A 24,210-nucleotide genomic window follows, 5' to 3' on the forward strand; every position below is an offset into this window, starting at 1 on the left:
ATCGCTTGTAATTTCATTCTCAGAGGGAGAAAGAGGAATGAGGCAGAGAGAAAGAGTAAAACAGTGTCTGCTGCAGCCAGTGTGTGTGTGTTTGTGTGTGTGCGTGTGTGTGGTGAGACTGTGTGTAGCTGGTAACAGTCTGCTTTTACTGTTGACAAAGCATGCAGAGTCAGAGAAATGACTAAGCTGTGAGAGTGAGGGAGGAGAGGAGCCTGCTGGGAGGAGAGAAGAAGTGAAAGTGACAGGCTTGAGTGCGTGATGGAGAGAGATGGCATGGTTGAGAGAAGAGGGAGAGGAAAGCAAAGCAGCGGAGAGGAGTGAGCGAGAGAGTGAAAGTGAGAGCGTCTGAGCATCCCCTCAGCAGAGGGAGGAAGGAAGGGAGAGGAGTCGGAGAGTCGACGCCCTGCTCCAACTGAATGAGCAGCTTCTCTCCTCCGCGCGCTCATCCCTCCATCCCGGCTGAGCTGCACACAGGAGGATACGACTCAGCGGCCCGGCGCTCGGGCTGAGATTTGCTTTCGAAGGCAACGGTTGTGCTCCAAGCGGAATGATTGGGAGTCCTCCTCGGCTGTGGGAGAGGAAACTGATACCTGAGTGAACATCTGTCGGCACACCTGAGAGAGGACTTTTTCTGCATGTGGAAGAGGTCAAGGTTGAGAGATCAAGTCGGGACATCGAGCTGGGCGAAGAGTTTAGATATTTAGGTCTTTTCTGCATGGTGGTGAGGAGTGTTTGGTGGCACCATGGGATGCACCACCAGCGTGGTTCTGCTGGAGGGGCTGCGCTCCATCCTTGAGAGGAACTGTGGCTACATTAAGGGGGCAGTGGAGCTGGGGGCTCTGGAGGAGGAGGAGGAAACTCTGAGTCTGAGGGGATCCCAGCAGTGGATTCCCACCACTGCTCTGGTAAACCTGCTTCCAAATATAACCTCTCTGCTCTCGTGTATGAGGGTATTTTCTTGTCTTTTTTCCCTCTTTTGCAGTCAGTTGAGATTTTAATTATTTAATTTCTGGGCTTTTTCTTCATCCAGTTTAATTCCTGTGCAGTTATTATTTAGTGTGTTTACCACGGATGTTCCGATTAAGCTTTTTTGCACCCGATCCAAGTCATTTGATAATGAGTATCTGCTGATACCGAGTCCTGATGTAATACTTGTGACATTTTGTGACATTTGTGACTCTTTGAGGAAATATTGGGGTTTTTATAGACACTTTGTGAGTCTTTGCTGTCCTTGTGCTTTTTTTTGTCATAATTTTGATGATCTCTCTCTTCCTGGTGGCTTACGGGTTAGTTTAAATGACATTTTGTATCTCTTTTAAGTCATTTAGTGCCTTTTATGTATTTTTTCAGTTGTTTTGTGTCTCTTGGCAATTCTTTTGCATGTCTTTGTAGACATTTGGAGTCTCCTCCTGATTGCTTTGTGTTAATTTGAGTGACATTGATATTGAGTATCTGCCGGTACTGAGTCCCGATGCAATACTTTATTTTTACAACAATTACAAAGACAAAAAACTAAAAGTATTTCCATATGGCTCATATCACAACTCCACTTGGTGCAGCATTTGTTTTTACACAAAATAAAAAAAGTAAAGCAAATAAAATGTGTCTTTAGATATTGCTCTCACATTCACTTAGTGTAGCATTGCAATAACAATACACAACACTGTAAATCAGCAATTTATTCACGATTGGATTTTTCAGATTTTTTTTCCTTAGGGTATTTTTGCCTTTTATTGATAGGACAATTGTGAAGCGTGAAGGGGGAGAGAGAGGGGGCGACATGCAGCAAAGGGCCGAAAATGGGAATCAAACCCACTAAAAATGCCCAAAAAATGAATTCCACTTAAAGTGGTGTAGCAGCTTAAGTTGAACACGGGGAAAAAAATCTGTATCTACTTACTGGAGCAGCAGCATTACAATAAAACCTGAATATCTGCATTAAATCTGCGTTTACAGCACTTGTGTGATTGTGGATTAAAACAAAATATTTAGCGCAGTATGTGCTTGAATTAATGGATCCCGGTCAATTAAAAAATTCATCGTCATCAGACCCCATCCACTGAGGACATACGTAATGTTTACTGTTCAAAATGACATGTCAAATTTAGTTTAAGTCTCAAAGTAAGTCGATTTTAGATGAGATGTTACTGGATTCTTCTCTAAATTGCTCATTAGACACAGGTGTGACCTGCGTCACACCTGTGTATTTTGTGCATTGAAAGTAGTATAAGAGAGTTTATATTTTGACAAACTGCTTGAAAAAGACAAAATTGGTGCTCAAAAATCCACCAGAAGGCAGAAAATCAAGTGTTTGAGGCTCAAGATTTCTTTGTTGAGGACCAGAGTCCCCTGCTAAACATGTGCCCCCCCCCCCCCCAATTTTGAAACAAAACCTACACCCCTGGTTCTGGAGAATAATCCTTTCACCTTTCTTTCTGAGTATGATCATCACTATCTAGAGCCATAGTAGTTTCTTCTCCATGCGTGTTACACACACACTTTCTTGAGAATGGAAACTAGGTAAAAAAAATGAATAATTTAAAGACGGAGCGGAGACTTGTCGGATTAAACATGAGTTACAGCACTGATCAGCAGAATTTTGGCTAATCATCTTCCTAATAGAGTCCCCCGAGGAACTAGATTTAGAAGTATATCTTTCAGTGCCCTCCATCTCACAATTACTGGTGCAGCACATCAAAAGCTTCTCATTTGGCTGCGGGGAAGTCGACGTCTCAGGATTTGCACGAGTTTGCTTGTGCTGCGCAAGGAAAGTGAAATCTAGGTCTGTAGCCATGTTGTCCACCACTTGGATTTATGCACTGCTACACTAAGCTACTTCCCTCAAGTTAGCTCCATTAGCCCACGGCCTGCCCTGTGTTAAATCAAACCGACTTAATGGACAATCAATAGCGAGGGGGTTAAGTAGGATTGCTAGAGTCAAGGACATTCACTGCAGGCCATTATCACTTTCGGATGCAGTGTTTCCTGACGAGCATTAAGTTGAGGTTGGCCTCTCGTAACCTTTCCTTTAAAAACAACATCTGCAGTTGCAGTGGAATATATCGTTCCATTAATATCCTAATTATAGTTCAGCTGGAAAACACAGGAAGCGTCCAAAGCTGAGCCAAAGTCTGACAACCAAAATACAGGCTCTGATTAGCATAACTGTCTGAAAAGCATGCTTTCTTTGGGGAGCAGTTTGTACTCTGAAAGATGAGTTTAAAACACAGCAAAACTATGATAGCTTCCTCTATTTTCGACTCTATTGTGGCTCTTCGTTCCTTTAGAGGTCGCCATTGTCAAGTTGGCTCGCTATTGGTCCAACGCCTTTTTAGATCCATTTGTGACCGGGCCTTACTCCTGCACCACATGTATCTGTACCGTTAGATAAGTGTTGGTAAAGATGCAGTTTCAGGACCCATCGGCTTTCGGTCGAACTGTGATACAATACATAAATACATTTATATCTTAAAACACACTTTTGTAGACCACTGTTTATTTATGTATGTCTGTGTCTGCATGTTAAAGTTTTTTTTGTTGTAATTTCTAATCTATTTATTTAAAAAGGGACAATGTACATGAATCCACAGTTAAACAAATGTAAAAGCACCCGAGTCAGCTGGAGAGTGAGTTTCCCTGCATTTATTTATTTCCTACTAAGACCGTAAATGGACCTAAAATGGACATCAGATAGCCTCCGATATAACAACTTCTTTTTCATGCTGATTTATGTTTATAGTGATTAATACAGAGTGAGCGAAAGAGTTTAATGCAATGCGTCCAGTCACCTTTTGCACTTTAATATTGTTTTCCTCTGCAGTATTTTAGTATTTACTGACTCGTTTTGTTACATGCACTCATGAATATTGTATGCTGGAATGTACATAATCCATTATGGGAAGTCCTGCTGCATTAAAACCAGCTGCCGGCACTCTGGTCCAGAGCAGGATCATCCCTTTTTTTTAAACAGACAGCAGGCTGACTGAATAAATCTACATCTTGTTGCTATGGACTAATCCCAGGGACTTTCTGCGCTTCGGTTAATGTTTCTGTCATAGCTGAGCTCTCAGCACCTCCGAGAGCTCTGACATCATAGAGACTTCGGAAAACTCCCATCTCCGGTATCATATTTAACTTGTCCCACATGTTTTTCCCTCCTACTACCTGCAGCCATAGCATTATAACGCTGACCACAAGACAGAGCTGCTTTTTGCTTCTTTGATTAAAGGACATTCTGCATTTTTACTGTGATGGCTTGTGACAGGAGTTTTAGGGCAGGCAGCTAACATGCATGTGATTGCTACACGCGCGTGTGTGTGTGTGTGTGTGTGTGTGTGTGTGTGTGTGTGTGTGTATATGTGTGTGTATCGTGGGTCAGTCTCACTTCTTCTCAGGCAACACCCTCACACTTTCTCTCTCCAGGTTGCCTGTAGTGATAGCTGGCTCCCAAACATTACGTCAGCCTACCCTTATGCAATTCTCCGTAGACTTTTGTGACGCTCGACGTCTATATATATGTGTGTGTGTGTGTGTGTGTGTGTGTGTGTGTGTTTGTGTGTGTGCCTCTCAGGAAGGGTGTGGAAGGTTCAAATGTCCTAATGGGTTCAAGCTGTGTGAAAACTCTCTCTCTAACAACTTTTTTTTGTTACGTCAAGCTCTTACGCAGATGTTCTTGTAAACTTCTTTGCACTCCCGTCACACACGCATTCAGACACACACCCTCGTGGTATTACTGGCATAGCACCAGCGATAGCTCGAGGAAGCGTGATGGCATGAGCGAGCGCTCCAGAGATGTGGGTGAATGAAGCGGGATGACCTCAGTGCAGCCAGGGTCTGTGACAAGAGGCTGATTATCACGCTGAGCTGGTGACGCTGTCGCTGAGGCCTCCGCAGTACAGTCAGCAGTCCCTCACACGCTGAGGCCACAGGACAGCCAGGTCACACAGCTGAGATTTATTTAAATACTTCACCCCGAAATACTCTTGGAGCACACACTGAGTTTACTGATTAAGTTTAATCTTTTCCAGCACTACTGAAAATAATCAGGCCACTCTACGGGAAACATGACACGTTTCCGACCAGCTTGAGCGTCACAGTTTTGTTTTGTCGTAAAGCAAAAGCTCCACAGAATGATCCAGAAGGCTCACAGCTATAAAACTGTTGTATGACACATACAGCACGTCTCTTAGGACAGAGGTTTTTGTATCTCAGTCGCCAGAAGAAAACTTAACATTTCTACAAACGTGCATGCATCACATATGCATTTTATTATGTTGCGGATACTTTGAAACTTAACGTGTCGACAACATTGTGGTTAACGTGTCTTTTTTCGTGTCTATGCACAAAAAAATGCTTGGTTACGGTTTGGAAAAGATCACGTTTTGGCTTAAAATACCCGCTATTTGTGGTGCTATCATGGCAGGAAATGCAGCGATGTCTCTAAAAAAACAACCGCATTTAGAAATGTAGCGACATCTTGGCAAAAACATTCATTGCTTTTTGTGGCACTGTCCTGGCAGGAAATGCTGCAATGTCTCGTTAAAAATAATCGTCTTTTTGTGGCACTTTCTCAGCAGGAAACACAGTGATGTCATTGTAAACAAACGACTGTATTTTGTGGCGCTATCCCAGCAGGAAAAGCAGCGACGTCTCAGTAAAACACAACCTTTCCCAAACCACTCCCTGCTCTCCCTACCCGACTCCACTCCGTTTCCACGTAAACGCGGAGCGTCCGCCACATTAAGTGCGTTCACAAATCAACTAGTGAGGAAAGGAAATGACTTACAAAACTCCCCAAACAGCGAGCATACAGAGATGCAGACTCGAGATTCGTCAGGAACTGGTGCAAAAAACAAGCAACTTATAGACATCAGAGTGAAAATGAGATGTTTACAAAAGAAAAAGAGATGCCATCGATTAATCTCAGCAAGTTTTGTTCCATTTTGTGTATGATTTATTTGTATTATGCATAGTTTGTATGGTCTTGTTTATTTGACTGTCTTTATTTTTAAATGTGCATTTCATATTTATTGCCGGTTTTAATGGTCCTGTTTTTAGGTGCACTACTTACGGTTAGCCTTCTATTTCTGAAGTTATCGATCACATCTTTATCGTTTGTTTTTGGTCGAGTGGCTATGCTCTCGAGCTACGCACTAATGCCCTCTTAAAATAGACAGCGTGTTACTTTGTGTGTAACTATTGTAGCGATGGCCGCCCTCCACGCTTTTTTGTATTTGTTACGGCACTTGTGCCGCTTTATTCACGGTGGTAATTTCTGCAACTCATAAAGCTTTTTCAATCTCGCCTCTCCTCACGGGTGCCCCGTCGGCAAAGATGAGCAACCTCATTTTTACAGCCTCCGCGAAGTTTCCTGTGTTTTTTAACACAAGTTATTTCTCTGAATGGTGCGTTTCAGCAAGTCCCTTTGAAGCGAGTACAGTTAAAACAAGTTATGCAAATTATGCACAGTGCCTTACACATCAGAGAGCCCTGCGCACACACACACACACACACACACACACACACACACACACACACCCTTGCCCGCCTTTGTGCTACATTTTGTTAGGAGCAATGGCGCTGAAACTGCAACAGAAAGATGACGGCCTTTGAAGTCATCCTGACCCGTGGCATGTCACCCCCCTCCCCCCCACATCCCACCTCTCCCCCTCTCCTTCCGTGCCCGCTGGGGAGCCCCAACTTCGTCTTCCCATAGAGATAATTGGATGAGTTATTAATCATGCTTGTTAAGTCAGACAGATTCAGTGGCTTGTAAACGTCTGTGCGGTTTGAGAGTTGTGTCTTACGCCGCATAAGAGAGAGAGAGAGAGAGAGAGAAAATTTCGTATTTGCATAAATTTATCCTCAGTATTTCCTCAGTCGAAACTTTAAATGTCATCATTCTGAAACACGCTCTCCGATAGAAAACAGCTGAGCCGAGGCGCCTGCTTTGCTTGAGGATAAAAGGCGAGTGATTCTCCTCGGAGAGAACGCTGACTGGATAGAGAAACAAGGGGCAGCTCAAACTGTTCCTGAAGCAGCAGGAGTGTGTGTGTGTGTGTGTGTGTGTGTGTGTGTGTGTGTGTGTGTGTGTGTGTGTGTGTGTGTGTGTGTGTGTGTGTTGTGTCTGAGAGCCGGATAAGGAGGAAGTGCGTTTTCACTGACCCTGCTGTGAGTGCCCGCTGCAGCGGATACGGTGCAGGAACACTTCAAAGCAAAGCAAAATATCAGTGGGGAGCAGAACTTTATCAACACAGATTGAGTGTCTAAATTTGACAGTTATTTTTGGTCATTTCAACAGTTTTAGCCAGATGCAGGATCCATCTGACAATCGAAACTGATGTTTAAGAAGAACCATTTTTTATGCCGTGTCATTAGATAATGAACAATTTAGGAGCTGAATCCATGTGTTCACTCACAGGATTTGTTAAAGTTTGTTGAAAAATGTACAAAAAAATGACCTATGACCTGGCAGTCTAGTCGAGGTAACGGCAATTTCTTTTTTAAGAGTTGGACCCGAATATTGGACTATTTGTTCAGTGGGTAGATATTGTGTTTTCAACTGTGGGATTTTTTTGTCTTTTTAAAAAAAATATATGTCTTGCAATAGCCAAAGCCGGAGGCAATATCTTTTTGAGTTGTCCGTCTATCCGTCTGTCACATTCTTGTGTATGGGATATCTCAAGAACAACTCATGGGAATTTGTATGAATTTGACACAAACATTCACTCTGACTTAAGGATGAGCTGATTAGAATGTGGCGTTCAAAGGTCTAGGTCACTTTGACCTTTTTATCTATCTCATTTTCATGAAAGCAATATCTAAAAATGGCCTTGAGGAAGTTTCTTCAAATTTGGCACAGATATCCACATGGACTCAAGAATGAACTGGTTAGAATGTGGTGGTCAAAGGTCAAAGGTCAAGGTTATGTTTACCTAATAAACCATGTTTTTGGCCATAACTCAAGAACATTGGGTGCCCACATTGAAATTGTGCTGAATGCAGAGATCTTCTGTGTTTCTGGGGAAGATGTGTGTGAAGCATCCATGTTTTTTGTGTAGAGGCATAAATCTGCATGGTGGTATATCTAGTTTTTGGCTAAAATTTAAAAAAAAACATCCAATCAACACTATGAGCTGTGAAAAAACAAGTATGTTGCCATGGTTTTGCATCAGTGTGGACTTATAATGACATGAGATTCAGGCAGATATGGTCTGTTGTGATTGATTATGGAAAACTGAATAATCCCTGCCCGTGAAATTTCGAGTCGACGCAATATCAGGCTGAAGATTGAAACCAAGCGTAACGAGTTGACAATCCTGTCTGATATCGGGGAAGACTAATTAAAAAAGAAACACATGTTGCAGTTGCATGCCGTCCATGTCAACACAGAAATGTCTAGCTGAGTCATGTTTAACCCCCCCCCCCCCCCCCCAACACACAATTAATTACACACCCCACGTTCACAGTAATTATAGTGTAGTTATAGAGTATGCAGGATGTAAGACTTTTTTTCCCCTCAGGCCGTAAGAGTTCTCAACTCATCACTAATCATAAAAAAACATTTCATGTTTTGTTTTGCATTTTTTGTGTAAAGGGACTACAGCTCCCACTTTGTCATGCAGCCCTGTTTGACAATAATGAAGTCTGCAACCTCATTCATAAAACTGTCCCCTATGCAGTTCCTTTTCACAGTAATAGTGTATTTTTTGTACATCAATTTCTTATCATTTATCAGCTAACACATTCACTGATATAATTGCAGTGAGCTAATATCAGCTGGTATATCGACCTTGCTTACAAGAGTCCAGTCCCTACACACAGAGTAACACTTACATCACCACTGAAACTCCACAGCTGCAAACTGTTTGAAATATACTACACATTTTTAAAAAAAAAGATCCGCTAGCATAAGATTTCTAGCGCAGCACTCTTAAAGGAGAATTACACACATTTTAGACATTAATTTGGGTACTAAGGCTCCAGGAACAGCGTCAGGCTTTGAAGACAATTTAAAATAGGAGCCAAACTGTACACAACCTCCCAGTCTGTCACGTGATGCCCATGTGGCTCCAGTAGACGTGCATTGCAAAAGAGACATCTGTAAATCAGTTGTTTTTTTTAGCTAAATGCAATTGACTGATTTTGCTATCCAGATTTCATTCAGACTGCTAACATTTTGAAAGTCTATAGCCGCACGATTAAATGATTTTTTCCTAAAGTTAAAAAGTTAATTTATACAGCACACTCTGGCAACAAGGCAATTCAAAGTGCTTTACATAAAACATGAAATCTCTGAGGACAAAGTGTGAAAGTAACCTGTTATAAAGGGACATTGTAATAATAATAACTTAAAAACGGTCATCAAAGACAAGAATAGAGAAATAAAACAAGCTTAAATATACTAAGACAAGAATGAAAGTTAAACAGTGTAATGTTAGAAATGGAAGTTAGCTGCCCGGTTCATGAAAAACTGTAACTTTTGCCTGCCTCTGACTCTGTATCCAGCTGTCATTATACATCCACATGTTAAACTTTGCATTTGTGAAAAACGTTGTTTAAAACTTTTAGCGTCCTCTCTTCAGAGGGAGCTGTTCGAAGTCTGATAAATGGTCTCTTCTCTTGTACCCATTAGGAATTTCAGGCAGGGGTACAAAGTTTTCCAAAGTGGGCCCCTCAGTTACAGACAATGAGGGGCCCCTGATTTTTGGTGGGGCATTTTGACTCTGCCAGTCAGGCTGCAGGTTGCTTCATATTTTTACATCAGCGGCACGTGTGTGTGTTCTGCGCGTTGTCAGATGGACCGCACCGTTTCACAGAATGTGCGGGGGATGGAGTATTGGATGACAAAAAGGAATGCGTTTTAACGAAAACACAAATATTGTAAGTGACACGAGCCAGTAAATAAATATTCCTACTTGGTCCCCCCAACCCACCTCCTTGGCTGTGAGCCGGGATCAGCGGTGCTCTTTGACCCCCCTGATGGTGGGCCTTCTTGTACCTATTAGACAGTATTTAAGTGGGACTCTGATCATTTGTAAGCTGGAACTGTTTTTCCATTCATCTCGTCTTCTGAATTTTGTATTTTCAGCACACACACGAGGCAGGTGGAGCATGCACATGACAACATGAACTCTGGGCCTCTTCCAAGTTTTGAACAGGGGAGTGGACAGTCTCCTCCCCTCCTCCTCCTCACTCAAGTCACATACTGTACATAGAAACACACACCCATATCTACACACACTCCCACAGCTGCACAGCTGTGAGAGTAGGAGGGGCCCTACCCTTCTGATGAGACACAGAGCGGGAGAGAGGGAGAGGGAGGCTGGGCTTTGTGATTGAGCACAGAGGGAATCTCACTGGACGTCGGCAAAGCTCTCTCTACCTCCACACACTCTGCTTTGTGCCATGGCCGCGTGTGTGCAGTGAGTGTCACACCTGAGCGCGGGCAGGCAGGATTGATCAGCATGCAGGGCCGGGCCGGCAAAGCCCCCAAAAGGGAGATGGTGATAGAGTCACCGCAGCAGTACAAGAGTCTGGCTGAGATTGAGGCGGAGGTGGAGGCTGGGTCACAGGTGGCAGCGGTAAGTGTGCGCTGTGCCATCTTTAACTTTGAACTTTTTTTTTCTAAAACCCTCTCTCTCGTTCCGGTGGTTGTAAAAGGAACCGATGTGATCTGATTGTTTAAACAAGTTTCTTATCTCTTAGATTCCCTTTCAAGAAAAGCTTTGAAGATTTTTTAAAAGGGCTAGACGGAAATGGGAAATAGCAGCTTCAGGGCACATCTCTCCGGGGGGTTGAATGTTGATCTTTTTTTAGGAAATGGAGCACTTGTGGCTCTCTTTGTTCATTAACTGTTCCTGCGCCTCAGAGTCAAACAGATCGGCAAGTTGGCCGCAAAGTTGGTGCAGCGATAAAGATGCAGGTCACGAGTTTGTTAGAGAACACTGATTGAACACTTTTTTTTTTTTAATAGATGCAGATATTTCCATGGTAGGACTGGGGTTTGGAAACATTGGAGTTTGCCACTGTACTAATTTATTTTACTATTTTATTAACCCTTTCAAATTTCAGAAAATTGGTTTGATTTCTTTAAAAAAAAAACTGGACGATGGCAATGAGCAACAACCAAACAAATGACCCAAAAAAAAATTTTCACAAAGAAATTTGTAAAAAAAATAAATAATAAAATATATGTATATATATAATATATATGCATTTTTAATAAATAAAATAAAAAATAAATATTTTTAAAAAAATTTTTAAAGTACAAAAATATCCCTATAAAATGATATTAAATTAAATTAAAGTAAAAAATGAAATAAAATAAAAAAAGAAGGTGAAAAGTGCTGAAAATTATAATAATCTTATCGCATAATTTGAAATATGAAATTATGATTAGGATTTTTTAAAAATAATTCTTTAAATCTACTCATTCCTTGCAATTTGTGGAACATTTCCTCAAAGAAATCACACAAATAAGTCCAGGTTTAAAAGGTTTAAATACTTTCGAAAGGAGTCTGAAAAGCAACTCAAGAAAAGTGATGTTTAGTCCAGGTTCAAAGGTTTAAACGTTTAAAGATGTCATTTCATTGCAGAATTTGGATTTGGATCATTTTTCGGTCAGTCAATCAAGATTATAAATACTTGTTAGGTAAGAGTATTATTTGACTGACAGTATTTGAGCTTGTAGAACAAGCAACATCTTCATCAGCCTGTTAAACTGGATCACCACCTAACTGTGTTTCTAATGTATTCAGAGATAATTGCAGGCAAGTCACAGTTCACAGCTGCTTGTTGTTATCTTCTGTCTGAGTGGCAATTATCCAGTTGAGAATCAGGTCCGCTGATTTTCTGCTTATCAGATGATCTTTTACATCCAAAGGGCTGAGAGATGCAGAGGGATATTTTCATTACATCATCAGGGGGATTGGCTGGACGAATCAAAATGTAAATCTACGGTCAGACGACTGTTTAATTGGCCTCAGTTTGTTATGTGTTCGTTGGATCCAGACCAGGAAGCTAATCCAAATAATATGGATTACAGCTACGCCTAGTTGCCACGTTAAGACCAGGGACCATTTCAAAACATACAGAACCATGAAAGTTTTGTTTTGTCTAATCTTCCATTTTTCTGTTTGTTTGTCGATAAAGGGAACTTTGCACTTTAGATGTAAACTGAAAATTTATCATTTACGTCGAAATCCTATGATGTGTCAATCAGTAAACTGCACTCAACGCTATATTTAGGGATTTTACGCATCACTTAGTCCACAAACTAAAATTCCTCATAAACTATTGCCCCTAAATTACACATTTCATCTTGTGCCATCATCAGATCAATTAGTCCCTGCTGGGAAAACAGCGAGTTTACTACAAAACACCCACACGTGGTGCCTATGCTACTGTAAACACAGCAATGACTCGCTAAATCGCAACCAGTTTGGCTGTTTGTTGGTTTCAAACACTGGTCTGCTGCTTGGCAGGTGATAAACCAAAGTAAGACGAAGTAAGCTCAAGTCACTGTAGAAATGTTGATGTAATATGTATGAAACATGCAAATGTAAGGTATTTGCTGTTTGCAGAAATGGAAAATGCCAGCGTTTTCTTCTGGGGACTAGAATGAATCAGACTTTTCTCAAGTTTTGACCTACAACTTTGTTGTTATTTATACTTGAAAATAATTGTGTAAAAATCCAGTCTCCAGCACTCTAAAATCAGGAATGTGAAGTATTTAAAAACTAAAATCTGTCGTAGCGCAGCTTTAAATGGATCAAAGCTTTGTTTGCTTCCTCTTAATATGCACACAGAGCCATGTGCGTGTCACATGTGAAGCCGGTTTGCTGATACCACTGTCAGGCTTGTCGAGGGAGGACATACTGGAGGAATCCCTCGGGTCTTTTTTTGCAGAATGATGGAGCCGCCATCTGCAGCGCAGGGGGAGTTTAATCTTTGCTTGATCATGAACCACCGTGTTCAGCTATCTTACCGCGCATCAGTGCTCACAAAGCCGTCTCTGTAAACTACGGATCCTGTTTGGACTGCAGATCTTCCTGCGCTGGTATGAGCAGATAACGCCTGGTCCTGGAAATTCTCAGAGGAGAGATTTTTATTTACTTCTGGAGTTCAGGTTTTGAACGTGAGCTCGTGACACAGTGACTGGTACAATGGCACACGCAGACTCTCGCTCATCCGTCCACCTCTCGCTTGTCTCATCTGCTCTTCTGTTAACCCACATTCAGCCCCGTCTCTGCGTCCGTCTCAGCTGTCAGTAACTCTATGAAAGGACAATTGTTGTCCAGACAGTGTGAATACCCCAGACTGGTAACTCATGCCATACAGCAATACATGTAGTGAGCAAAGTATTCTGATCCTTTACTGAGGTAAAAGTACTATTACAATCTTTTAAAATTCTTTTTTACAAGTAAAAGTCCTCCATTGAAAATGTTGCTTTGGTGAAAGTAAGTACAATCAGGAAAATAAATGATCAAAAAAGGTAAAAGAAGGTAAAAACTAAAACAGAAAAAATAGAAGAAGAAAAAAAAACACCTCAAAACTATTCAAAAACAATTGACTGATCGATTAATATGCTAAAAATTGCAGCTATACTTGTGTAAATTGTGTGGCAATTTAATTTATTACAAAACATCTTAAAAACTTTTTTGTTCCAATGCAAAAATCTTAATTTGTAAAGTGGGTAAAGATCTCAGATAAATGTAGTGAAGAAAAAGTACAATATTTCCCTCTGAAATGTATAAAGTGGCACGAAAAGAAAATAAGTAAAATAAAAGTAATTCAGTTCTGTACTAAAGTACATTGCTTGAGTAAATGTACTTTGTTACATTCCACCACTGATCCATATTCCTTATTATTATATAATTATTGCTCAAATAATGATGATGTTTCCCTGAAAGATCACAAATATTCATAAAAAAAAACAAAGGCGACCATAAACAAGTCGCCACGTGCTGCCGCGTGCTGATCCGCTGCTGTTACTCTTTCAGGTAAAGCCGAAGGTCATAGAGCCTCTGGACTACGAGAATGTGCTCGTGCAGAGGAAGACCCAGATCATCAGTGATGTTCTGCGGGACATGCTGCAGTTCCCCACAGACGACTTCCAGGTAAGACGTGGACATTCATTTATTGAACCCTGCAGGTACGTTTTGACTTTGAATCTTTACCTATGGACAGTTATGCCACTCACAACAATATTTTTAGATTGCTTCTAAGAGTTACCGCCCACATTCAGATGTCAGTTTCAACAAAACGAAAATAAACACCTGTTCTCTGCAAGTGATTGAGGCAGAATTGGACGAGATGAAGTCAGAGCAGCAATACGTAATCACAAAATAACTCCTGGAATGCGATGATGTGCAGTTTGACAGTGGATCTTTTGTTTTTTTTGGAGAGGCGTGCATGTGAATAAACCACAAAGTTGCAGATTCGCAGAAGCTGTGCTGAGAAATACAGCCGTGCTGACTGTGCTTTTACTGTCATGATTTTGAAGCAGCAAATAAATACGCTGAGAGGACAAGAGCCACGTGACTCGCAGAGGAAGCCACATGCCAGAGATGGAAGCTGCTCAGTGTGGTTATGGATGAGTTTGGATGACTGTAGTTGTGTGAAAGGAGATGTGTCAGAGTTGGGGAGTTGGGCTAACTTCTATCATCACATTGCTGACGACTTTAATTGCTGAGACAGTTAAATTGTGCAACCCAGTTTAGTAACTGACTCCCCTTAAACTAGCTTGTAGTCACTAAAAACTTTGCAAGGCCGTCAAGGCGTGGTTTTCAGTGTGTCTGCACAGCCGGTTATGAAGATGTGAGCAAGTTATGACATTATTCGGTGAACCCATGTGTCGAATCTGCGATGGATTTGACCTCAACATGTACTGCGTGGAATCGCTGGCTCACAGTCCTCTAAACATTTACACGCTCCATGGATCTGCTGCATGTGTTCAAAGGAGCTCAAAGACTGTGTCAACATAACATCACCACAGTGCCGAGACAGATCTCAGCAGGATCCACTCCCAGTTTGAGAGAGCGAGAGAAGACAGGGACAGGCTCGTGCTCATGTGTTTGTCATTCCTCCGCTCTCCTGAATAATGTGGCGAGTAATCAGACTTTAAAGGATAAGGTCAGTCATACTCAATATTTTTCTTATTTTTAACATATCCCATGTGGAGAGACAAACCAACAAACGTGTCCTGCTTACTATTACTGTGAGTGCGTCAAAGCCTGATATATCTTATTCTTCTATGCAGTAGAGATTCAGTTTTAAAACTGTTAAAAAAAACATCAGTGAGCCACACTGTTGTTCACGGTGAGGTGGTGGATGAAGTGCTCCTTGACCTCAATGAAAGTACTAATACCACCCTGTTAAAATACTCTGTTACAAGTAAAAATCCTACTTTAAAAATATGTTTCAGTAAAAGTAAGTGAAAATAATTAGGAACATAAACTTTTAAGTATTAAAAGAAAAAGTATCCAATGCAGAAAATCTGAAAAAAAACCCACCTTCAGGTTATTTAAAAAAAAAAAAAAAACATAAGAAAATGCCAAACTATTTTCAGAAAAAACACCCCCAAAACTCAAAATGATTAAAACAAATAAGTTAAAAAAAAACTTAAACTTATCCAAAAAAAGAAATGGTAAATTAAAAAAAAAACTCCCAAAAGCCTCAGAATTATTTTAAAAAGAAGATTTTTTTTAAATTGAAAATATAAATAATAGGGAAAAAAGCCACCCAACAACCCTCAAAATTATTTCAAAAATATAGAAAAAAGTAAATGTTTATCAAAACAGCCTGCAATTAATTTTATGTCAATCAACTGATTGATTAATCAACTAATTGTAGCAGCTGAAATTGTATAATCTGTTTTATAATTTAATTTATTACAAAACATCATATTTTATAAAGAGTTTTTGCAAAAACCTTATAAAGTAACTAAAGCATTCAGATAAATATGATAAAATAATACTAGAAAATATCTAAATAAAGTTAGTACCTAAGGAGAGTTTATTTAACAAGTATTTTTATACTGCGCGTAATACAACAAAAACAGAAAACAAGAAGCTTTTTAAGCAAATCACTGTGCCTGTTACGGAGATTAAACTACCGGGATGTTTTTGTCAGCAGTTTTATAAGATTCTTTACTTGTCATATATAAAATACTGTACAGTTACAATACTAACACTCGCTTCCAGGGCAACAAAAACAGGAGAATAGAAGACCCACTTGTGAATTGAAGTTTGCAGCAATAACAGAGTATGTGTGGGAAATCCTCGATGTACAGACTGCCTCCAGACTATTTCACAATCAGTAGATGATGAGTGGTTTTCATTACAAGGCTGTCTGCAGTGCACAGCCATTAGTAACTGGCCTTTGTGCGAGTGTGTGTTTGTATGGTCCAACCCAGTCCGTCCATCTGTCTCAGCTGCCATATGTTTTACATCACTGGGCTCAGAGCGCAGAAGGAGGGGCGGCAGCCAGACATACGGGCCCACTGGCATTTTCATGAGCTGCTCAGATACACACACGTATGGATACATCACATCTAATGCAAGAAAAAGAGTGAAAGGAGGTTAAGTGTTGAGTTATGGATTAACTTCTCCCTACATGTGCATTCATGTAGAACGGGAGACGTCCTAAGACGGATATTGGAATAAATGTGGTTAATATTTTAACATGCAGGGATCCTACGGTCGTGAAAAACCCGGAAAAGTAAAGAATTTCAAAATCACATTTTTTGGGGGGGGGGTCTGGAAAGGTCATCTGACTATTGAAAATCATTTACTCTTTTGGCAAAATCATGGAAGTAGTTTGTGTGTACTAAATTGAATTTAAAAAATCAGGGAAATTTTTCCCCCTTTTTTGTCTTTTTTTTTTTTTTTAATAGAGGACTTAAATAATTTTGGTGATTTTTTTTTTTGTTGTTTTATTTTATTTTTTTTAGTGAACAGGCTTGGGTGGACTGTTTTCTTTCTAAAAAAAAAAAAGATTTTTTTTTTTTTTTTCCATTTTTTTCCTTTTTTTTTTTTTTTTTTACCTTTTTTAAAGCATTTTTGGTGATATTTATATAAAAGTAAATGTTTTGGCAATTTTTTTTTTATGGAACAATTTATTTTAAGAAAATGGGGTTGAAAAGCATGCTTTCTTTAAAAAGTTGCCAAAATAATACCATTTATTATAGCCAGAAATTTCGAAAAACAAAAATTTTGACAGTCCTTGAATACAATAGATGGGATATCTATCTAAAGTATGTTTGAATAGAGTTTGAATGAAATTTTCAATCCTGCACGTATGTAACCGTGTGTGTGCAGATAAAACAGTCAAATACAGTCACTTTCATCTTTTCAAGTTGAAAGAGGACTCCAGAGCACTCGCTCCTCTTCTCCCCAAACCACTGTGCCCAGAAATCCCCGTTAGAGAATTTAATTCCTGCCCGGCATCATCATGCCCCGCGGTGTCGCTGCCTGTGGGAACACGCTCCCTTCGCCCAGCGGAGGCCATCAAAGCCGCGGTTTAATGACTGTGAAAGGAATGCTGTTAATTGGCAGCCAGCAGTTCTTGCGTACAGTAGATTGACAGTGGTGCGCTTCGGTCAGAGTCTCCCGTGACTGATTGGTCAAACGGACATGCTGTGTGTTGTCAGCGATTTGACTGAGTCTGGACTCCAATGCCGAGTACGAGCACAACTGGAATCTCTATGAAGTGTCACATTTTGTGTGCTAATTAGCCATTCACCCAAAAATTAAAATTCAGCCATTACCTCGTCACCTTTGCGTTTTTATAATCACAGATTAGCCTCCACTTATCCTGCTGACTCATGACTGAAATAAAACTCCCTCCCTGGGCATTTACTAAACCCCTAAAATCTTGTATCTGCTCAGATAAATTATATATTTCGTAGCTTTTTCCATAAAAAATGTCTTAAGATATAACTCTACACCTTTGTCTCACTGAGTATGCTCGAGGCGATGAAAATGGAAATTGGCCCCGTCACCCAGCTGCTCACCTGCAGCTCGAGGGCACCTTCGACTGCGCTCAAACACACCAGCCTCCGCTTGTAAACAGTGACAAGAGTCCTCAGCTAGACTAACCGACCTAATGTTACATAACCTTTGCTCCCAGTCATCATCTCTGTCAAGTGGAAGTGAAACTTGACTCACAAAATACTCAAATGTAGCCACGCCTGGCTTATCATATGTAAATAATTATAAAGAAATCTATTTTTCTGGAGGGCATTTTTTAAAACAATAGTTTAATCGTTTTCAGTCGTGGCGGCCTTTGCCTACTTTCACCCTGGCCACGGCCGATCCTCCCGTCCGCCCTCCTGGCGCGTTCGTCTCTTGTCCATCTCCGGTTCTCTCCAATCTTCGGACCCAGATTCTTGACTGCATTGGGATGCCATTGCACCCGGCTGTGCACGCTTGGCAACCAGACCACTTCGCTCTCGCTGGGGTATCTGGCACCGGGGTGCCGCTGCCCCCAGTTGTACGTCCACAGTGACTCGACAGTTCGCTCTCGTTGGAGCTTCTGGCACCGAGATGCTGTGCCCCCGGCCGTACGACCTCGGCTACTGCACAGGTTCTCTCTTCTTGGGGCGTCTGGCACCGGGCTGCCAGTGCCCTCTACTGCTTACCCTTGAAGCCTGCATCCGCATTGTTCCCCAGGGGAGGGCTTTCCTTTCTCACCTGTTGCCTGTCGCTTCTTCCGTCCCGTCGCTCATGACCTCCGTCTCTCTGGTTGCGCCGCGCCGAGCTCTGGTTCAGGCTCTATCTGCTTGGCGATTGGAACGAATCTCCTTCTTTTATGACGATCACCTATCTCATCCTCATGACATCAACCTTTTTGATGACGTGGCTCCGTCTGCCGGTTTTGGGGTTTTTTTACGATGGAAGATGGTTCGTAGGGTTAGCTTAAGTGTGAGGGGAGGGGGGGGGGGGGTGCGGTGGGGGCAACGACATGCAGCCATGAGCTGAGGCCAGAATCGAACCCGCAGCCGCTGCAGTGAGGACACAGCCTCTATACATAACCACTGAGCCACGAGGATCCTCTTTTTTCATAATTTTAAGTTTTTTGAGTGTTTATTGTTTTTAAATTATTTTTAGTTTTTTTGGATGTTATTTTCCCCCATTTAAATAATTTCGAGTTTTTTAATAATTTGATGTTTTTTTCTGTTTGTAAATACTTTTATTACTTTTATTATAGTTCTTATTAATCATTTTGAGTTTCCAGATTTTTTTTCCCTTTTTTAAAAAAAAAAAATCTGTTTTTTGGGGTTGGGTGGTAGTTCTTTTAAAATGTTTGTAGTTGTCGGGGTGTTTTGCTGGTTTAGGTGTTTTTTTTTCTGCATTTACTACTTTCAACTTCAATACTTTAAGTACTTTTTCCAGAGTACACAATGCAGAACTTCAACTTATAACAATATTTTAAATATTTTTTGCTTTTTTTCAGCTACAAGAAAAAGCATAAAAAATCCAAATAGGTCAAGTCTATTGTAGCCAAACCCCTGCTATGTTCACCTGAAAGTCCATTATTTTGCTCACTGCAGATGTATTAACATATCCCCACCGGCTTTAAAGCGCTGTAGCTGATGTGCATACAGGACTGAATAAACTGAGCTCCATCTGGGCCTCTGACAAGACTCTGATAGCTATTGCAAGAGTGAACAGGACAAATGAGGGCACAGGCTCAATAACTGTATCTGCTTGCCAGTTTAAGAATAGAAGATTTATGACAAAACTGGGTCATTGTGCCACTGGTTTCCTACTCATCTTTGTGGGTTGAGGAGAAAAGCAGAACGCTAAGTGGGAGCAATGGTGGCTGCAGCATCCAATAGCTTGGAAGGCTCGACGCCCTGAGGCGCCTTTTGCTCCTCAGCTATGGATCCTCGCTCCCCTCTCTGTCTGTATCCGTCTAATAAGGCTGGCAGAGGAAAGAATTAGGACTGGAATAAAACAGGCTGCAGGACTTTCTCTGCAGCACTCGTTCTCTTTTCTTTAGCTCCAAAAGCACCATCTCCTTTCATCTCTGCTTTTTAACTTTTAATGAATAGTTCATGATTGATGATCAATATGATTAGACCATAGAATGTATGAATTGCTGAATGTAGCTACTGTGGGTCGAGCTACCAGGCCTTGAGCTTGGCATTTTGGGCATCTTTGTTTTATTGGAGTTAGAAATGACCATATTTGGATGAGAGATGGAAACTGGTGGTTCTGACTCTTAGACTTTAGACTCCTCACAGACAGCTTGTCACTCAAGCAGCCCTGCCCTTAAATATGCAGAACTGTAAGCCTTAATAATATATAAACAGGTGAGTTGTATAATATTCACTCCCCGTGCAGTTTTCATGAATGTTGGGCATGTTCAGATGAGGGTCTGTGGGGATTGACTCACTTCTATAGACAACCTCAAGTGAAAAAAGAGAAGAAGTTCCTTTCCAAAAATGGCAAACTATTCCTTTAAACGTCAGCTTCGAATAATTGGATATGATTTGACCATCTGGCAGAAAGTGCATGAGGCCGATCTGTCGCTCACCTTGATCTCTGACCCACCTTTGAAGGAAAATACACAGAGAACTGCCCTGTGGGGATCAATAAAATGTCTTATAATCACGAGGAGCAGTAAAACCAACGCTAAACACACACACTGTACTAGCGAGTGAATTTGTCCTGTTGTATAAAAACACCAGCAGGATGGATATGCTGTCCTGCTCTTTTTCATGCATGCTTCCCCTCTGTCTCCTCAGATCTCCACCCTGAGGCGCCAGGGCAGGACGCTGTTCTCCACCGTGCCAGAGACTGCAGAGAAAGAGGCTCACTCGCTGTTTGTCCAAGAGGTAAAACTAACACATACCTGGACGAAAGCCTGCTTTTGTCCATTCTCTATCCCTCCGTCTTGGCCAAAGCCTCCACCTCTCCGTCCTGACCGAGGCCCTGCTTTATCCTTTTGTTTGGAGTGCAGCCATGTTTTCTCGCCTTTCACCCAAACACAGGTGCTTCACCTCTGTCTTGATGCACACACCCATCAGATATTAGAGGTCACGAATCCAGCCGCTCTGATCTGTTTATGGTGCACGGAAAAAGCTGATTAGATTTCAGAGAAAGCTAGTGGAAAAAGAAAAGCGCTTGTTGACCGCTCACATGATTTAGAGACAAGGGTAAACTGATACCGCGCACGTCAAAAAATGTTTCTGTTAGCCTTTAAGTGAACTTCCATTTGTGTTCCCCGCCCTCACGTGTTTCCTGACGGTGCTGAGGATCAGCCACAGATGGAGAGCGCAGTTCAGTAACGGTTCACGTCACGCTGTTTCAGAGGAGCTGTGTGCCGGGGGTCGGTCAGGGTGCGGCCTGATAGAGCCTGATAGGGGATAGTCCCCCATGGCTGCAGCCAGAAATGACATCATAAGTGCATCTGGAGTAACTGTGAGGCCTTTTACAGATTGGCTGCTCTCTGAATGTATTTTTCAGTCTTTTAGTGACCTCTTGCCTCACTCAACATGTGCATTTTATGAATTTGCAGAGCTGATGAACACATGTTGGAATATTGGAAAGCAAGTGATCCAGCTGGTGATTGTGTCAAATGTTTAGGTTGCCACTCCCCTCTCTGTAGGGGCGAAAAAAAGAACAATCAAATAACATGATCCCACAAAAACATGTCGATTAGCAAACCTTCAGGGAACTTTGTTAGCTTGAACAGACAGCGAGGAAAAGAATCACAAAATCTCTGCGATCATTTGAATTAGTCCCGCCCTCAGCGCAGACCGGCCAATCATAGTGCAGCCCTGACCAGCTCCGACAAGTGTTCGACAGTTATGCAGCTGTGCCCCATAGACTTTTCCTTTTTTAGGCTGATTTTGTGGATCCGAAGCTGAATGTTGTGCAATAATGATACACGTTACGCGGATAGGTTGGAAGGAAATAAACAATTCCTCCAAAACTAAACTCAAACCTTGAAAAGTGTAGCACTAACCAGCTAATGTCTAGGTTTCTGTTGTTAATCTGTTTTTTGCTGCTGAATGAGGCTGACGTCCATCACAAAGGGGCGGGGCATAGGGAAGGGTCAGTTATGTAGGAAAGCCCCATTCAGACGGAAATCATTTCTCTTGGGGAGGTGGGGTAATTCCACTACTACCTGCGCTGGCCAGGGATATTTATCCATTTCGGAGCACATATGTGTTTGATTTTTGTCTTCCAACCCTGGTAATTTTTAACAATCCTTATTTCCACTGACCGTAGTTAGATGTGCTTAAGCTCCTTAAGTCTACCCTAAAGGTCTGCTGTGAAGGATTTACACTAAACATTAACATTTGCATTAAACGATAGAAACTTCTGTGCCAAGTATGTTGGAGAAAAAAGGTGGCCAACACAAAAACACCCCACAAACAGCCCTGTTGAGAGCCAGTGTTTGGTTTGTCTGTTCTGGGCTACTGTGGAAACAAGCTGGCAGACTGCGTGGAAGATGATCCACTCTGCATGTTGGTATAAATGTACCAACATAGTTATGAATATCGTATTCCATTTCTGACAATAAATCCCCCTAAATGCTACACGCTGTACCATTTAACTGAAACTTTTTTAAAAAAATTGTTTTAATAAGTTCAACTTTATTCGATACATTTATCACATGGAGGATTTACATTCCAGATTTTTGTTGTAAATGTTGTATAAAATACATTTCGCAAAATAAAATAATGCAAAAATAAATTAAATTGTGCAGCAAATGAAGAAAAGATACTGAAAAAAGAAAAAAAACGTCTGGGTTAACAAGTGGAGTAAAATTGAAATGTTTAAATAATGAACAGTTTGTGCCAATTTTTATTTTTTTCGGATTTTAACAGTAGTCAAGTACATTTTAAATTTGGTACAGCAAACTAAAACTTCTCCCATGTGCCAAACATGCAGGAGAACTACGATGGCCGACGCAAAAACACGAGCGGCCCTTACTAGAGCTAGTGTTTGCTTTGTCTGTAGAAACATGGTGGTCTTGGTGGTAAACGTCTCATTCGAAGGTAACGAAAACACAACAATTGTGTTTTAGGTCATTATACACTAAAGAAAACATAGTTATGAAAATTATATATTCCATTTCTGCTGATATATCCACAAAAATCCTACACACTGGACCCTGAACCATTTTCATTAAAGCGTTTTTGGCTGAAAATCAAATATACATTTCTAAGGTCATTTTGGAAACCCGAGCCTGTGTGTGTCTCTACCATGTATATAAGTGCACATCTTAGTTTTCTCTTGTTGGAATGACCTTTCACTCCCTCTTTCCCTTTCTGTCTCTGCAGTGTATCAAAACCTACAAGTCTGACTGGCATGTGGTCAATTACAAGTACGAGGAGTATTCCGGAGACTTCCGCCAGCTCCCAAAGTGAGTGTGTGTGCCGCAGATATACGTACGGGTGCTGTGAGGTGACGGATCCATCGGACTGTAGTTTCTCTGTGATAGTACAACAGTACAATACAGTCATAACAACCGGCTAAGCTGCAGTCTTTCAGCCAAGGTCACTGCCACCGTTGAGTTGAACTGGAAAATTAAAAGCCATTTCTGTCAAATTGAGTTAATCAGATAATTATTTCCACTGTGTTTTCTCTTGAGAAAGACACATTTTTTTCCCCAGCTAAATTGAGACAACTATAATTGGGCACTTATTCTTGATTTTTAAAGGACACTCCAACAATTTTACACACGAAGGTCACTTTACTTCATCTTATCAAATGACGTCCTCTGTGACTCTGAAGTAAACTTTAACTCTGAGAAAACTATGAATTTGAGCAACAGAGAAGTAAATGTGGATAATAGGTCAATTTGACAAACAGAAGATTAGAAGGTGTTAATTTGTAAAGTCGATGGCGAAAGCCGAGGCCGGAGGCATTAGGTTATTAGGCTGTCTGTCCGTATGAACGTACGTCTGTTCAGCACGCCATTGTGAATGCGATATCTCAAAAATGCCTACAGGAAATGTATTCAAATTTTCCACAAGCATTCACTTAGAATCAAAGAGGAGCTGGTTAAATTTTGGTGGTCATAGGTCAAATGTCCTTGTGAACACAATATTTCAAGAACACTTTGAGGAAATTTCCTCAAATTTGGTACAAATGTCCACTCGGACTCAAAAATGAAGTGATTAGAATTTGGTGCTTTAAGGTCAAAGGTCAAGGTCACGGTGACCCCATAAATCATTTTTTTGGCCAT

The 24,210-nt window shown here is 41.1% G+C and overlaps 1 protein-coding gene across 1 annotated transcript in view; it reads left to right on the forward strand.

Annotated features, from left to right (window-relative positions):
* Window positions 1–573: 573 nt before the first annotated feature.
* Window positions 574–24,210, forward strand: part of dock9b (dedicator of cytokinesis 9b) — a 65,949-nt gene continuing 42,312 nt past the window's right edge. Inside the window, 4 exon segments of the mRNA XM_042512970.1 lie at window positions 574–905; window positions 14,004–14,120; window positions 20,756–20,845; window positions 23,303–23,385. Coding sequence (XP_042368904.1) covers window positions 744–905; window positions 14,004–14,120; window positions 20,756–20,845; window positions 23,303–23,385 — 452 coding nt within the window. The 5' untranslated portion in view covers window positions 574–743.

Source organism: Plectropomus leopardus, chromosome 24 (genome assembly GCF_008729295.1).
Source record: "Plectropomus leopardus isolate mb chromosome 24, YSFRI_Pleo_2.0, whole genome shotgun sequence".
NCBI classification, from domain to species: Eukaryota; Metazoa; Chordata; class Actinopteri; order Perciformes; family Serranidae; genus Plectropomus; species Plectropomus leopardus.